Below are 18687 nucleotides of genomic sequence, written 5' to 3' on the forward strand. Positions count from 1 at the left end.
CCATAAATGATACATTCCGATATCTAGCACTTTTAGTACACTTGTCCTATTTCAATGTGGTTATTATTGCTCTCTGGACACACTGCTCTTATTTAGAATGAAACTGAGACTCATGAGGTGTTTTCCTTTTTTAGCAGCAGGTTTGACGTCTCATGTTTGCTTTAGATAACGTGTCCTCTACTCCTCGCAGCAGTCTGTGTGTTTGTGTGAGCGTTAATTTCCTGTTTGAATTAAAAGCATCGGTGACATGAGCTCATGGGAGGAATCGGATCACTCTCTGTCTTTCTTTCTGTTGTCTTCTGTCACTTCTCTTTTTCAGTTTTGTCCTCGCGTCCCCTCCCTCTCTTTTCTCCCTCCGTCCACTGTGACATAATGACGTTCGTAGTAATAGTGAGACGCACACACACACAGCTGACAGGTGAATGGACGGTTCCACACAATGAAATACAATAGAAGCTAAATAATTACCTACCCTGGAAACTGCGGACAAAAGACAGCGCAAGCCTCATTTATACAAATAACACGGTGTATTTGTCTAACCGGGACAGTCATCTGGTCTCACACACACACACACACACACACACACGCATGGACGTCATCTAAACCTATAATCTGAATCACTAGCTGACACTTGCTTTTGTAAAAACTGAGTCCTAAAACAGACGCTGCGTTCTCTTCTGCACAGTTCATATAAACGCTGATGCCACAGTGACGTCCTGATCAAGTGCTTTAAGTTCTGCGACTTCTTCTTCTAATTCTACTGCTGCTGCATTGTTTCCTATCTAAAAAGCCGACTCACCACAGCCGACAGTAAATCATCGCCGTCGCTCATTTTATGAAGCCAATCAAAGCTATAGTGGCTCTTAGCTAGCGGGATTATTACTGCTGCTCTTAATGCTCTGAATGGATGGGAGCTGCTGTGACAGAAATGCATTCAGTTCACTGGAGATTTCCTTTTATTGCCACTGCACTTTATTACGACGCTGACATATTGCTCCGCATTACTCTGGGTGATGAATGTGTTGGACTTTAACGTCTCGCATATATTTGTGAATGAGTGAGCGCATGAACCCCCGTTCCCTGTGGTTCTTAAATATTTAGAATTACATAGTAAATATACGTTTCCATGGTTACAATGGGGTCTTTTTTTTTCTTCGTTTTCTTCAAGCAGCAACATTTTTATGGCCCGGATACACCAAAGAACTAGCGGCGATGAAGGCCGACCATTGAGTTGCCTCACGTCTTGGCCAAAGAGTTGCACTTGAACACATCGCAAAGACTAAGACCTAAGAGTCCAGACACACCAAGTCAACATCAAAGAACTAGCGGCGATGAAGGCCGACTGTAGCGTCGCCTCACGTCGCCTTTGTCTTGACCAAAAAGTTGCATTTGAACACACAGCAAAGACGACAGCTGACGGTCAGTTAGCACGTACGTTCTGCGCCTCCGTCAGAGGAAATAACTCTCCACACCAGCAGGCGGCGGTAGTCTGTGTTCATCATTCAAAAAGACAAACAGGAAGACCGAGGACGGCGGATATACAAGCTGTTGTTAGCTTCATTACAGATGTTCATGTCGCCGTGAAAATATCCGTGTGTTGGAACGATCAGATGAGATGAAGATGAAACATGAAAAGAGCCTTCTGTGTTTTTCCTCTTGACTTTACATGTTGGCTTTCCTCATGTCCGTTTCTCTTCTCGTGCAGCGATTGGCTTAAACTGAACAGCCAATCAGAGTGATTTCTCTCACTGACGAAAAACCTCAGACACGAGCAGACAAGAAGCAACGGTGCGAGACACAACGCAAAAACTAGACCGATGGACGCTCACTGATGGCCCCAAACTGTCCGACGGCCGACCGTCAGCTCGGTGTGTCAGGGGCTTTACACGTTAGTCACAAACACACCAGCATCTCTGTGAGGTTTTAATGCTCATTACACTCAAAAGGAAACACAATTATTTGTAAAAAAAAAAAAGGGTAAAACTTTTCTCTTTTTAGGTCTGTTCCAGTAGAGCAAAAACATGTAATGTCTGGAGGGTAGCACCAGAGGAAAGGCCGTGTTGATGCCTAAATGTTCAGTGGCTGTTCTAGGACATTACAGGACTCTACATTGTCACACTAGGCCCAACTTTCATCAGCTTAAGACCTCAGTATACTGAAAACAAAGTGCTTGTTTCATCATCTAACAACGTCTGAAACCACCTTTCTAAGTGTGGAATTTGAGGGGGGGGGGGGGGTAGTCTTTGTGGTGTGTTCAGGTGCAACTTGTTGACCAAGACAAAGGAGACGTGAGGCGACGCAACAGTCGGCCTTCATCGCCGCTAGTTCTTTGATGTTGGGTTGGTGTGTCTGTCTCTTTGGTCAGAGAGAAGGCTGTTTACCCGCCACTGAATCATGTTACTTCTCTTTTTCTTTTCTGCTTTGCATCAACCTGACTTCCCCGCGGGGATAAATGAAGTCTAATCATGTCAAAGTGCTGCTGCAGTTTCTGCCGCACTGAAGCCTGAAACCTCTCCGCTCTAAAGCAGCTTCTGATTGGCCAACTTCTCGTTAACTTTCCTGAGAGAAAGTTTGTTTATTGCGAGTTATATCGGTGCCAGAAACGCTCTGCTCATTAGGAAAGAACCTAAACCGGTCTGTACTGCAGTGTTGTCAAACACACACACACACACACACGCACACACACACACACACACACACACACACACACCTACATGTCCACTCAGGGAACGTGAGGGTGAGCAGAGATTTACACTAACAACTCACTCAATATATAATATCTCTTAATACCTGACTCTCCCCAGACACCCATCGCTCATTGCGTGTGCGTGTGTGTGTGTGTGTGTGTGTGTGTGTGTGTGTGTGTGTGTGTGTGTGTGTGTGTGTGTGTGTGTGTGTCCAGTATTAATATGGGCCTAATGGAGGCCAATGGGAGCTGCAGTGTTCCCTCTGAGAATGATTTAATTACATTTGCAAAGTGGATGAGTCTGGAGGGAGTGTTTGCTGCGTCAGGGCTTTGGCGCACACACACACACACACACACACACACACACACACACACACACACACCACTCTGTCAAGACCAGGAAGAGACACAGTCTTTCAATTAGTCTGATTGGCCGCCGCTGCCTGACGTCTGGTGTTTTACTGGCTCTCCTTTCTCTTTTACTTCTTATTCATCTTTATTTTTCTTAATCTCACTCTCTAGATTGCTTTTTATATCCATTCCTCTTTATACCTCTTAAACCCCTCCTCTCTCTCTCTGCATATCTCTTACTCACCTTCCTCCCGTCTTTTCTCTCTATTAAATCCCACTCATGCTTAACTCTATGATATGATTTGTAATTTGAAGGGTTTATTTTTGTAGAAGATAGGTATGATCAGGTGTATGCTTCCTCCCCCACAGCCAGCTGTCAGACCGCCACACACATCTGGTATTTCTATGTTTCTCTACATTAAGTGAGAGGAGGCTTTGGGCCTAACACATATGATGGTTCTTCCTCTTGGCAGCATGAATGTGCTCCAGAATGTTTCAGTTCAGTCTGTGTCTTAGATTATGAGATGTTGTTTATGTAAATTTGCTTGTAGTATGGCAGTTTTGATTTAAGAATAGTGTCCCCCAAAAAGTACCTGTTATCTTCTGTGGAGCAGAGCTCAGTACATTTATACTGCTCATCATTTTTTTCCACATTTCTTGAGTATGAGTGGAAAACTTGGCCTAATTATGGAGTCAGATGAAAGGTCAGGAGGGTCAATATAAAAAACCCTTTAGGATTCATCTTTTGAATAACCTGTGATGTTAGACGAAAGGCTAAACGTTCACCAAAATCAATAAGCTTGATCCTCTGTGGACCGAGAAGAAACATCACTTTAATAGAAATCCGGACATAAGTTTTCAAGATACTTCGTGTCGCTTCTGGTTGCAAAAAAAGAAGATGGCGGCGGCCAAAAACTAAGATCGGCCAAAAACCAAGATGGCAACGGCCAAAAACGAAAATGTTTAGGGCCAGAAACCAAGATGGCGACGACCAAAAACCAAGATGGCGACGGCCAAAAACCAAGATGGCGACGACCAAAAACCAAGATGGCGACGGCCAAAAACCAAAATGGCGACGGCCAAAAACCAAGATGGCGACGGCCAAAAACCAAAATGGCGACGGCCAAAAACCAAAATGGCGACGACCAAAAACCTAGATGGCGACGGACAAAACGCTGAAATCAAGGCTTGAAAATGTCAGTCCAGAAACCATCACGGTGATACGTCCACTTCTTATATACAGTCTACGGTCTGCTACCAGAAACTATCCACCATGAAATATCCGTCCCAGAAGCCCCAGCAGTCCAATAGTCATAGAGATATCTCGCTCTGGACAAAACATTGTAGAAAGACTGACCAGCGTTTCTGTTCTTAGTCTTCGCTGCTGGTAGAGAAACAGTAAAACTTCCTCTGCAGTTTCACAGTTCAGTTCTCATTTTTATAATGTTTTAATCAGGTTTTGATGTGGTCGGTTTGTTTATTAAATCCTTTTCAGAAACTTCAAACTATGAAACATTTCCTGCTCAAAGTGTAATTTGCTTTCATGTATTACAGCTCTTTACTTTTCCCTGTTTGTTAAATCGTTTTGTTTTGCTGTTAGTTAAATGAAAGTCAAATATCTGTGTGTTTGTGTGTGTGCAGGTTCTGGGACTTCAGTGGGAATCAGCCTCTTCTGGACACGGTGGAACATCACTCAGAGTTTGTCTGTGGACTAGACTTCAACCTGCATATCCCCAACCAGGTAACACACACACCTCACAACCTGGTAGTGTTGATTTAATGTGTACATTAATCAATCAATAAGCTTAACCGACTAGTATTGCTGGTGCCGACTAGCGAGGGGTAGCAATCGACTAGTCACAATCGCACACGTCCTTATTCATAATGTAGACAGACGGAGATTTGCTGCCCACGGAGATTACGCTTCACTAAACATGTCAGAGAAAAAGAAACGTGGGAGGTTGTGTTTCAGACGGCTGCTACTGTGACCCAGACGGGGATAAGCCACGGACAATGTGAGGATGGCGATGGCTGGTTTAGAGAGACATTTTTGAAAATCCCTCAGTTCTTTTCTTATCTGTAAGAGGTATTAACGGCATTTAACAATGGTGGAGAGTCACACAATTTAAGGTAACAGAAAATGAAATAGCATCTGATTTTGTTATTCACTTTATCTTAAAGTTCTAGAGAATTAAACTGAGTACTTCTCCATCATATTCTGATTTTATACCCTTAATAGAATTAAATAGAATTAACAATTTGGGTCATGCAGTTCGAGTGTGCGGTGTAATTATCGAATCACAGTGTCCACATCCGGTTTGTGAGAGTTTGCTGTAGTTCTGGATAAATGGGTGGCCATCCATCAATGTGTCTGCACAAGAGCAGGCCGAGGTTAACCCCCACTCAGTAACACTCAGTAACACTCAGTAACACGGGGCTGTCAGGGAGTGGGTGCTCCAGTGCGTCGGGGTAAAGAAGCAGTGAATTGAAAAGGCCACTCGTGTCTAATTCAGTTTTTCGGCTAATTTGGACGGACGGTAGACCTAGAGAATAAAAAAATGGTGAAAATGACATCCAGCAAAGTTCAGCTCTAAGCCACTGGATACGTGCGTGGGAAATAGTGACACCATACCGGGGTGGACGTCGTGATTGGGAAATGAGTGTTGAAATCAGCTACGGTTGTTTGCAGACTGATGCGACGTTACGTTACTGCGTCATTTTGAAACTCTTGTACTCAGAAGTGGTTCAAGTAAAGCTTAGCTTTGTTAACTAAACTTCAAAACAGCCTTTTAAAATGCCTCTAGCCTTTTTAATATCATGTATTATCATCTGAGCACAGCGTACCCTAATAGAACAAGAATGGCTTTGCATGTTTTAGCCCATTAACTACAAACGGTGCGTACACACCTCTCTGCTCACCGTTCTCCAAATCGTACCATTAGCTTTGAGATTGATTTCTTACCTTCAGGGTGGACGTCGGATTCATTTCAGTAACGTAGACTCCGACACCCGAGATGTGAGCCGACTGCCAAACCAAAACCTTTTTAATGTAACAAACAACCAAATTAACATTAACATGAAAAAACATTAGGATTCATCCTTTTGTGAATATCCTGAGTAAACTTATTGACCATTTGTTTTTGAAGTCTCGGTCAAAGAGACTTGATGGTGGTGCTGCAGGAAAGGTTTTGAGTCTCTGGGCTCTGTGAATATCAACAGCAGATTTGATGGTAATTGGACTCGTTGTCTCTGGACACAAGTATGCGATGGACCGACTGACGAATCTACAGAAATCACCATCTGTTGGTTCTACTTGAGTGGATTTTGCTTAGCTATCTCAAGTAAGTCTGTAAATCAGAGGATCATTCTTTTTAGTTAAATCAATTTCCCAGTAGGAACACTTAAAGGGACTTTTTGTAACTTTCAGAATTGCTGCTTAACAGCGACACCTGTGGCCGTTAAGTCAACGAAAGTTAACGTCAGGCTTGTGCTCGCTCTAAATAGACATGAACGAGCATCGCTTAAAACAGTGAGGCGACACACGTCAGCTAAAAGCACAATATCACTCTATATTTCAGCTGCTTGGCAGTAATGTTAGCTGACCAGACGAAGGTCTCTTCATGAACATGGCTTAGATCTGATCCTAGTGTTGGCTTTTCCTGCCTCACCCTCCGGGGCTCCGCAGCGAGTAACGTGAACCGTGACACCGGCACCTGGTGTCTCCCTGTGGGCGCAGGAGGGAGACGATAACATTTCTCTCTGCGGAGCCCCGTCACTTCACAAGACACGGGAAACCTCTGTTGGTCTGGAGGAGCTGCAGCAGTTATTTCTGCACAAACGTCCACTGTACATTCACTAGATATTCTCAGAGCTAAACTAACTCTTCTGCAGTGTGGAGTGAGCGTTCACGTCTAGAGGTGGAGCGAGAACGCGCGCGCTGACTGTGTGAAGGCAGGCAGAGGAGGAGAGGCTCCGGACACACGCGAGTGTGCATGTGTCCCGACCCGGTACATTTATACGCTTAAAAAGTTACAAACAGTCCCTTTAAATATCCCTCATTTAAATCATGATGTCCTAAAAGTAGTAAAATGAACTAACAGCTGAATCCAGAGTTATGTTCCTCGCCATAATGAACGTGCATCAGACACACGGGACATCCATGCTCTGTGGTCTGTTGGACCAGTTTGGATGTTTGACATGAAAAAGTTTGAGATTGATCTCAAAATGTGTGTGCTGGATTTTTTTAACTTCCATTTATGTCCATCGCTCACTTTATGCTAATTTTGTTTAACTTTTGCACTTTGCAGGCTCTTTACTGGCGTCTGGTAGTCGCGTTCAGTCCAAAATGGCTGCTGGGCGCTGATGTTGCAATGGAATTGGCTTTCACGTCTTATCAGTATACGTTCTTTAGATTTACGTCTTCAGTAGGAACCAATGGGCTTGGAGCTGAGAGCCACTGACAGGAAGTCAGAAAGTGTTGAGACACGGACTAACACATTATTTGGATTTGGTCTTTTCATGAGATTTGTTGACAAGAATATAGAACAGAACCAGAATGTCCTTCACATGAACTTTTCTGCTTTTCCTTTACGCTATTATGTCCTCAACGTGCACCTTTTTATCAGGAGCTTTCACATGGAACCAATAATAGCTCGCTGGAAAATCCGAGTGAGGTCTTTTCCAGGGCATAGTTGATGACGAGGTGGAAGTGCGTACGTGATAACGCCTCACAGGCCGGAGGGGGGTTAAACCCACAACGTCACGGTAAACAGTCACACCGTGTTCGGGCTGCGTGTGTGTTTTGCATTTATAACAGAGATGCTGTAATGAGCTGTATTGTCCGTGTTGTCAATGTGTGTGTGTGTGTGTGTGTGTGTGTGTGTGTGCACGTGGGTGTGTGGGAAGAGGCAACAGCAGTAATGAGCTGTATTGTTGGTTATGTTCTTATCAGGCATGTCATTACAGAGAAGCGGCCTGTAGAATAACACACAAACAGCTGTGGCGGTGTTGAAGACACTTCCACTGACCTCACAGTCCAGATCTCCTCTCTACGTTCAGGGTTTCTGACAGGCGTCATCTCTTCTCATGACTCACATCTTTTCACAAAGTAGTGAAAAGACCTTCTGTAGGGTTTAAAAATGTAATCTAATAACATAACAAATGCTCAAGTAATATTAGGATGATAAAAAGACAGTATATAATAAGAAGAATATAACAATTCAGGGTTATTAGTAATGTAAATTGTCATTTTATTGTAGTGGATTTATTGGTAACCTTCATTTATGAATGGTAAATTGAACTTTAGTTAATAGTTATTTAACTGTTATCAAACAATGAAACGTTAATTAATAATGTTTACTAATTATTAGTAATGCTATATTGTATAATTGTTGCACACATTACAACATTTTATACTATATTTGTTAATAATTACCAAATGATATGTAAACCTTTAAGAAATTATCTGTAAAAAGATCCATAAACATTGCATAGGTAGATATTTGTAACACTTTGTTAATGGTTAATAATTGGTTTGTAAACCGTCTATAAACATTATTTGGATGGCTATTATAAAGTTGCAACTAAATATAAAAATAATAATTATTAACTTAGTTTAATTAACTATCAATTTTCCATTTATAAATGGTGGTTATTATAAAATGTTAACCATTAAATTAAAATTAACAAAAATACATGGTGTCCCTATTGCGTAGTGGTCTAAAACACATACTATTTAATGGCATATTATTGTCTTTCAAAGTATATAAATTATGTCCAAATTTAAAATCTCTTGTACAGCAGTTTAATGCAGTGAGGTGCTAGCAGTAGAAGAGAATAGAAAATGTAAAATGGGATTTCCCCTCTCCACAGAAAGCTCTGGACTGTTGATATTTATTTAAGCATGTCGACTCGTAGATAAAACACGCTGCTCGTTCCTCTGCTTGCAGAAAACGCTTCAATAAATGATTTATTATTCTGGTCCAGAAGGTTTCTTTGTGTGTTTATCCCCCTTTTCTGTTTTATTAGTGTCAAGTGATTCAGTGTTAATCTTAATTTTGTCATTATCTTTAAGTATTCTGGAGTAGTAACTAAATAAATCTACAGTATCTCTCTTCAGCCTGGTTGTTAGTAATTACTTGCACCTAATTAATTGCACTGAACCTAACTGAACTGTTTAACAACAGATAAATAAGACCTGAACTATATTTATTTATTTATTTATTTATTTATTTATTTATTTATTTATTTATTTATTTATGAATTTATGAATGAATGAATTAATTTATAGGGAGATTTAAGCTGTTTGACACACGCTAGATATAAAAATATGACATTACTGCAAATATAGATGTAAATATAAGTATGATTTCTAGTGCAAATGGAACACTATCTTTATAAAATGCCAGTGTGCGCTGGTTTCTGTAGCTGGTGCACTATTACATTTATTATTAATGTACAAGTTTTTTGCGGCAAAAATGTTCTCAATTGAAATGAAAGTTCTTTGTTTGTAGATGGATTCTCGTCATCAGTTATCAACATATGAGCAAACACGTGAATAGAGACTTAAAATATTAATGATCACATCTGGTGCTGATTTTTGTAAAGTCACGGTTCAGTTAGTCCATGTACAGTTCGTGTGTGTGTGTGTGTGTGTGTGTGTGACAGCTGTGATCTACTGTTGCGTCCTCATCATTGTGATTGGCTGAGTCAGCTCTTTGTTCTCCATGGAGACCACCGACTGGAGACGCCGTGTCTCCATGTGGGTGGTTACATGTCGTTCGATTTGTGTCTTTTGTGTCTTTTGTGTCTTTTCATCCTCATGTTAAAGCTCCTGCACACCTTTTGTTTCTCGTATAAACAGGTGTTAACGAGGAGAAACTGACTGCCACGCAGCGTCTTCTTACCTAAACCCAGAGTATTTAGAAACAGATTTTCAGCCCTCAGACATTTGTCAGGTTAAATGGACCATATCAGGGCACAGTGCGCTCTAACCATCTCCTCTCTCAACGTTAGAACTAAATAGCCCCAATAGATAAAGAAAACTCTCTAAAAACTTGTTTCAAGTTTTTTGAAAGCCATTTCATTATTATGATTCATGAACGAAGCATCAGCCTTACAACCTTAGTGATGCCAAAAGCGTATTAAAAATGTAATGTGAAACTGAGTTTAAAGTCATGTTGTTTTGATACTTTTGGAAATAGTTTTGCCTTTTTTAAGACTGATCAAACCTCGATCGAGACCGGGAGAGTTACTCAACAAACAGAAAGCATCAAACCTGGTTAGTTTCTACTGTTAAAGGTTGGGTAGACGATGTTGGAAAGCTAGCATCATTTGAGAGACACAGAGCGGAGAGAGGACCTCAACTCAACAACGCTACCTCATGACAAGTAACCGCGGCAGTGCTGCTGCAGGGCTGAGTTTTCTCTTCCATTCTCCAGGAAATGTGCGGCGGCAACGCGCTTTGAGTTCAGGCTGGTGCACGCCAAGGGTAGAGTACGAGCAGGGAGGCAGGAAGGCATCTGATTGGTTCTTTCCAAGCGGACCGCGAGGCAGTGATTGGTAGACGAGTTTGCAGGATTACAGCAGCTACAGATGACGCGTCTTTAACGGTCCTTTTTCAGAGCTCATCAGTAATGGATCGCTGTCGGGGTGTAAAGACCATTTCAACCAATATAACAGATAGTGGAGACTGGAGAACATCATCAACCCTGCCTTTAATATCATCTACAAGTATTATACACTGACACGTTTTCACTCAAAACTCGTCAGATACCGCTGCTAGGTCAGTGGCCCTTCGCTTCAAACTATGATGTTCTAGGTTCCCCTCTAGCGTCAATTTTGGACGTGTCAGAGACGGCGTGTCAGTTTCCAATCATTATATGCATAGTGACTTTTCAAAATAAACTTCCTATGTAGGTTTACTTAGTTTTTAGGTTGACACATGCAACAAAACTACTTACTGGTAGTTAGGTTTAGGCAACAAAAGTACTTAACAACAAAAGGCTTAGGAAAACATCGTGGTTACCTAAAATAACTACGCTTGTTACTTAACTGGCATTAGTAAAGTACAGAAGTTACATAACAAAACTACAGTAAAACTACAGTAAAACTACGGTAAAACTACAGTAAAACTACGGGTACTCCTTTATTACAGCTTTTACAAAACGATCTCTTATTTTCTTTCACAGCCTGCAGCAAAAAGCCTCTTCTTTCTCCTGTGTGTTGCCTATTTCTTTCCAAGAGTTTAATGTGATGTGACTTTCCTTGTGGTCATGTGACTGTCCCTGTGGTCTCTCAATGAACAGTTGTAGAGATGTCTGTACAGACCAACCTGCTCGGCCAGTCTTCCCTCGAAGGCGTCATGTTGAAATGAAAAGCGCAGCGCGTGCAGAGGGCACGTAGTTACAAAAATTCAGAAGTGCACAACCAAACGCACTACACGAAAACCGTGATGACGTGATTTTCTGGCGCGCGAACCTCGCGCCGGCTTCACTACGGCAACCATAAACCAAGCTTTAAGAGTCCTCCATTCACCGCTATATGTGTGAGTGGCAACATAAAGATTCAAAATATTACAAAATGTGAATCCCTGCAGCTGCACTAAGCTCAGATGCAGTGAAAGACTTTTGGGGAAATGTTGTGCTGCATTTGCATTTTGTTGAAAGAACTCGCAATGAAGTCACAAATCATTTGCATAAACATGGCTGCCTGGTCTAGTAATCCTGACATCAGGCTAATCTGCTGGAAGCTCAACGACGCCACGTTATCCGTCGCTCTGTGAGATATCAAACTCCTCTTCTACTTGTGTTGTCTCTCCTCTCACCACCTCTCGCTGTTTTCTCTTTTGTTCCTTCACACTCTTGTGTGATCCGGTGTTTTAATTTCTTCCTCTGATATCAGCGCTAACTGATCACCTCTCTCTTCTTCTAATCACTGACTCTTTTCTTTCTCTCCCTCACTGGTGTGGTCTCTGGTTTTATCCAGACGTAACCACACGCTGTCTGATGGATCACCTTTCCTTACGGCGCTGCAGGCCAAACCCCACACTCACTTTGTGTGTGTGTGAGATATGATGAGGTGATAGATCATACAGGAATGCAGGATGACAACCTTTTGCAGGTCTGTAGGTTGGTCATTTTGTAAAGAAAATCTGCCCCAGTTACATTACTGGTGATACATGATGCTATCTGTGGTACAGTACGACTACAATAGCTGTATACAGCTGTGATTCTCAAAGTGGGGTCCGTGGCACTCTTTCAGGGGTCCGCAAAATAATTAGCTTCATTTTCTGAAAGCTTTTAAGATCATTACTTTAAATGTCGGCTATAAATGCTGTCAAGTTGAGTCCAAATGCAATTTGCCTTTGAAACAGGTCTGAAGTATTTAGGTTGAAAAGTTTTAGAATACAAATAGTTTAGCATCTGGTCTTATTCTATATTGTTCTTATTGTTAACAAACCCCATGAAAAGACCAAAACCAACAATGTGTTAGTTCATCTCACGGTACTTTCTGACTTCCCTTCCAATGATTTTGATAATTTGATTATTGTTTTCACACAAAAATACAAAATATCCTCTTATTCCAACTCCTCAAATGTGACCTCTTGTTTCTTATTTTATTGTAAACTGAACATCTTTGCGTTTTGGACTTTTGGTCTGACAACAGTTTTGTGGTCATCACCTTGGATTCACCTAAGTCACACAATAACACAAACTAACTGGTCGATGCAGCGGTAGACCAGCAATGGAGTCTGGTGGCTTTGAAGAGAGAGCAGATAGATAGGGTTGTTTCGGCTGCTAACCTGAGCAGATGACGACTTCTTCTTCACAGCGGACGTGTCACGGAGCTGTCACTCAAAGTGCACCGTTACCATGACAACTCAACAGTGATAACAAGTGTATTGTACTGTATGACCACTGTGTGCCTTTCCCCCTGAGAGTACATAACTGTAACTGCCACGAGCTTATTAGCGTTTTAATTATTGTTTCTTTCATTCATCATCTTTTTTCTCATTATTTTAATTTAATAAAAAAAAATATGAGTCAGACTTTGAACTTTGCTTTTATACTCCCTCTAGTCTTCCTTGTATTCCTCCTCCTTTCTACCGCTCCTCCTCTCCTCATTACACATCTCATCATCTCTCTCTCTCTCTCTCTCCCTCTCTCTTTCTTTGTGCTTTGCTGCAGTCTTGGCCGGTGTGTGTGCCTTTCCATTACGGCCGGCTGTTAAAGTTAATTAAAGAAGGGCATTCCTCTCCTCGACGGCTGACTCACTGCACGACCACTCTGCTTACTCATGCTCATGAGAGGCCGTTCAGCTCGTTGAGTCACTGATTCAGAGATCCGATCAGGAACAGAAGGGAAACCTGATGGTTCGGAGGGAGGGTGATGCTGTGATGATAAAATGTGTACAGACCAAACACATGATGCAAAGCATGGCCATCCATATGCTACAGAGAGCCGACAATCTGCATGTCTTCATCCCGGTCGCCACCCACATGAAGCACAGATTCTTCTGTTCTCCGACGATGCTGCTGCAGTTTGACCTTTTCAAACTTTCAAAGCTTGCCGTTGTGTGACTCCGGCGAAGACAAAACGTTCTCACTCCCAACTTGTCACTTGGTCAATGGCTTGATATGACGCGCACCCATTGGTTTGTGGACTGCTGTTTTGAAGCCTAAAGTTTGGTTGTCTCCATCTTGGTTTTTGGCCTTCGCCATCTTGGTTTTTGGCCGTCGCTATCTTGGTTTTTGGCCGTTGCCATATTAGTATTTGGCCGTCGCCGTCTTGGTTTTTGGCCGTCATCATCTTGGTTTTTGGCCGGCGCCATCTTGGTTTTTGGCCATCGCCATCTTGGTTTTTGGCCGTCATCATCTTGGTTTTTGGCTGTCACCATCTTGGTTTTTGGCCGTCGCCATCTTGGTTTTTCGCCATCGCTATCTTGGTTTTTGGCCGTCGCCATCTTGGTATTTGGCTGTCACCATCTTGGTTTTTGGCCGTCATCATCTTGGTTTTTGGCTGTCACCATCTTGGTTTTTGGCCATCGCCATCTTGGTTTTTGGCTGTCGCCATCTTGGTTTTTCGCCATCGCTATCTTGGTTTTTGGCCGTCGCCATCTTGGTATTTGGCCGTCGCCGTCTTGGTTTTTGCCTGTCGCTATCTTGGTTTTTGGCCGTCGCCATCTTGGTTTTTGCCTGTCGCTATCTTGGTTTTTGGCCGTCGCTATCTTGGTTTTTGGCTGTCGCTATATTGGTTTTTGGCCGTTGTCGTCTTGGTATTTGGCCTTCTCCATCTTTGTTTTTGGCGGTCACCATCTTGGCTTACAGCCTCACAGACCCCGTCAGAAAGGCTGTAGACTCTCATGACCTCTTACATTGAGGCAGACCAACCAACTGAAATTCTGTTCAGGATAAGCAAAACCTTTTCTGTTAATAAAGTGACAAATGTTTCCATATTTCATTCACGAAAAACATAATCCTGGTGGCGCTTCTTTCTGATTCTAAAACTGAATTTCTAGGCGACAGGGTGGAGGCTGTCGACTGTCGTAAAGCCCTCTGAAAGAAATCTTCAGACAATCAGTCATACATTTTATGCACAACATTTTTGTAGAGCACAACCATTGTGTCACAGCTCACAGTTATACAGGTCTGTATTATACCCAGAAGCAAATATGGCAGGTAAAATAAACTTTGACAGACCTTTAACAACCCCCGTCTGTCACAGTGATGAATTATAATTAATTATAGCACGAACCCTGCTGACATGTTAATACATTTCCTCTGACTGAGCTGACTACTTGCAGTATTTCCTATTGGCTGCGCTGCCTGCACGCTTTTACTACCTTCACACCCAAAATGCAGCAGAATGACAGTAAAGACCAAGATATCTCAAGCAATCATGTATTTATAATCCCACTTCCTCATCCAGCAGGCTGCAGCTTCCCCTCCATTGTTTAACTAAACACAAAGCCAGTTCTAACACCTGTAACAATATAAGATAACAATTATAATTATATGAATAATGAAGTGGCTTTATGGGTGAAAGTGAAGTGGAACCAGTGTTTTACTTTGAAAGCTGGGAGCTCATTATTTGAGCTGTGTGTTCTGCAGCCAGGACAGATGACAGAGAGGTAGTGTGTCATTCAGATGATAGCCACGTCCCAACAGAGGCATGTCATTCAGATGATAACCACGTCACACTTGATTATAGAGTGAGCAGAGGGAGGTGGGGGGGTCTTTGCTTATATTATTATTTGTTTGTAGTTGTGTTGCTTTGTGAATAACGCTGCAACTAACAATTCAACGTATCCTCGTAAAATGGTTCGTATGATATCTTATGCAATGTTCCTCATATTTTGTGCGTTTTCCTACAAATGTCCAGCAACACGTGTCAATTTCCTCTTGTTACATGCATACAGTCTTTTCAAAATAAACTTCTGTCTTCACAGGGAACAACTTGGTTAGGTTTAGGCAACAAAACTACTTAGTTAGGTTTAGGAAAAGATCGTAGTTTGGGTTAAAAACTACAACTGAAGTGGCGTTACTTAAGTACAGAAGTTATGTGATGAATAAATAAAGGTAGGCTTCTTGTTTCACATGGGGAACAAACAGTGCTCTCATGGGCGAAAGTCTGGTGTTTGTCGCTTTTATATTTCCTGGTTCACAATTACGTGGATTACATACAAATTAATTTTTAGGGATATATACAAGTTAAAGTGCATCATTTTTTGTAGGTAGCTACGAACGGTGTATGAGAACAACCTGAACAATTACTTTCATTACCAATTAATCTGTAAAGTATATTTTCGATAAATCAATAATTGTTTTGTTTATAAAATGCAGGAAAAAATTGTGAAAAATGTCACAATTTTCCAAAGCCCACAGAGATGTTTTCAAATTGCTTGTTTTGACCAACTGCCCGTCCAAAACCTTTAGATATTCTGATCAGTTTCGTCTCATCAACGTCTCGTCTTCGTCACGGAAAAACAGGTTGAATATGACGAATATATTTAGTCACAATTTTTGTTAACCCTGGCTGAGAGGTGTATCTGTATTGTTTTGAATGTAGTAGTAACCGCCACTATTCAGACAACCGGGTCTAACAGGAAGGCGTATAAATACCACGACATTGCACAGCCATTTCTTGTGTCATGAGTACACATTTTAGTGTTTTCGCGTGTCATTTGTACGCCACGTAAACGTCCGCAGTTAGGTTCAGGCAAGAAAAACACTTAGGTATGGTAAGGGAAAACATCATTGGTTGGGCTTAAAATAAGTGCATAAACTAAGTAAAACACGTACAGAAACTACAACGGAAAACACGTCACAAACGTCAATAAAAAACATATGACGTAACTTACAAAACAAAACACCAGTCAACAACAGTCTTCTGTTTAAAAGTCCTGTGTTTGTTGGACCCGCCCACCATCAGTGGTCTTTCTCTCTTTTTATACTACGTCACTAACTCTCACCGTAGCATTTATACGTGGATGCGTTTAGATTGCAGTCAGTACAGGATACATGGCGTACAAATGACACGCGGAAATCAAGAAAGTCGTACTTATTGAACGCTAAACGCCTTGCGCATTATCGTGGTATTTATGCGCCTTTTCGTGCAAACGCGTTGATTCAGAACAAAGTTTCTGTTTCATTTTTATACTCGTCCACTCTCTCTGACATGTTATTTGTGTGTTGGAAGGATACATGCATGTAAAGACAGAGATTGAACCTGAGCCAAAACTTTAATGATTTGTGAACATGCATGCAAAGCCCCCGTCTTCTCCTGTGCGAGTACTAATGGTTGTGGTGGGGAACCATTATGTTCTGCAATTAGAGGGAAAGAACATCAGAATTGAGAGAAAAGCTTTAGGATCATATGGACTGAATGTTCTCTGATGGAAACTGGAAACATAACAGTCCGCGGTGTAAAGATTGGACCGCTGGATGACGCAAGTGCTGCAAAAATAAATAAATAAATAAAAGAATATAAAAAATGCAGAAATACAATAAAATAAAAATATGCACCAAATAACATTAAGAAACATCCGAGACACTCTGATTGTGAATTATAAATCCTTTATTAAGACATGGATAACACCCACCAACGCGTTTCAGTCTTGATGAATGATGAAAGCAAGAGGATGAATTACACTAAAAAGAGGGGCGTCTGTCTGATTAGAAACTCTCTTGCAAGAAACCATCATGTCTTTTGCTTTTGTGTCCACTCCTGGAAAGGGAGGAATGAAGAAACTAAAAGAGGAAAGAGAAGGACAGAAGACAGATTCTTAGTGTTTAGAGAGGAGACCAGCGGCTAGTCAGCCATCTCTCTAAATGTCTCTCTTTGTCCCAGAACTGATAATGGAGGGTAATTTGAGTGGAACACTTTGATGTAAGTGTGTGCCAGAGGAGACGGGGGGAGCCGAGCGTCTCGTCTCTCAGCCGTCCGTCCTCCTCCTGAGTGTCCACACTTCACCTGCAGCACCGAGACACACGAGAGAGAGAGAGCTCAGAGGAGTTTGGCTTATTAGAGTGTTGTTGCACTTAGAAATCAAGACCACACTGTGGTCTGCAGAGGAACAGTGTGCGTTTATGTCCGTGCACTCTTTTTCCTCCTACAGACGAGAGCATTCAGTCTATGTGGTCATAAAGCAGCTTTTCACCTGATTCTGGTGTGTTCTTACTTCTTATCTCTTTTTTTATTTAATTATTTTTTTTGTCTTTTTTGGTCGTTTTCAACTTAAATATATGACGGTGTATTAGGGCCATCGTAGGTAAAATATATATATATATATTACGGAACCGGTAAAATAGTAATATTCTGAGAAAAACTCCAAGATTTAAGTAATAAATTTATGATTTAAACAATTTATTATCATAGTTTTGCGCTCCACTATTTTTCCAAGTTTTTTTCTCATAAATTATTTTATAATCTCACAAATTTGTGTGTTTTATTTTATTATATTCTTTTACTTTAATTTCTGTAAAGAGTTTTTTCCCTGAATATTAATCTCCTAGCCCGGCTATGTAATTTTTTTTTTTTAATTGTTTTACCAACAATAGCCCTAATACGGCGTTGTATATATAACTCAAATACACATATAAAAACAATAAGTCAATTTTGAAGTAGTGACAAACCAAAGCAAGTTTATACTGACAGAAAAGGTGTAGACTTATTACTCCTACCCTTTTTACATTAATTATTTTGTACACTTCTCATTAAATTGAAACACTGAAAATGAAAGAAAGAAACAGAATAAAATATGTGTATATTATATATATACCCCAAAAGTCCCAAACAAAAATTCATAAACACTAGCATTCATACCTCAGTGTCATATTGGTTAATCATCTTATTTTTAAATATATTTTTTAAAATGTATTAACAGTATTACACATTTTTACTTCCTTTGAATTTGTTTTGTATTTATTCTAATCTTTATTTTTGTAAACTGACTCGCTGTAATTTAAAACAACTTTTTGGATACAGTCTGGAAGCATCTGATTTTTTACTTTATACATTAATTGTACCATTTTTAAGTCTATATAATAATATGTTTGTTGGTTCATATATATGTTATAGAATCTGTGGTTGCAGGTTTGAATCCCATTCTGGACCTGCTGCCCACTAACTGTCTCTAACAGGTGTGTGTTG

General features: G+C 41.0%; 1 protein-coding gene across 5 annotated transcripts in view; it reads left to right on the forward strand.

Moving 5' to 3' along the window:
* The window catches only part of pex7 (peroxisomal biogenesis factor 7), a 50371-nt gene that overhangs the window by 30126 nt on the left and 1558 nt on the right, over window positions 1-18687 (forward strand). For all 5 annotated transcript variants that reach the window (XM_037750471.1, XM_037750472.1, XM_037750473.1 and 2 more), the window contains one exon: window positions 4679-4778. In XM_037750471.1, the coding sequence (XP_037606399.1) occupies window positions 4679-4778 (100 nt within the window). The remainder of the gene's footprint in view (window positions 1-4678; window positions 4779-18687) is intronic.

Source organism: Sebastes umbrosus, chromosome 18 (assembly GCF_015220745.1).
Source record: "Sebastes umbrosus isolate fSebUmb1 chromosome 18, fSebUmb1.pri, whole genome shotgun sequence".
Classification (NCBI taxonomy): domain Eukaryota; kingdom Metazoa; phylum Chordata; class Actinopteri; order Perciformes; family Sebastidae; genus Sebastes; species Sebastes umbrosus.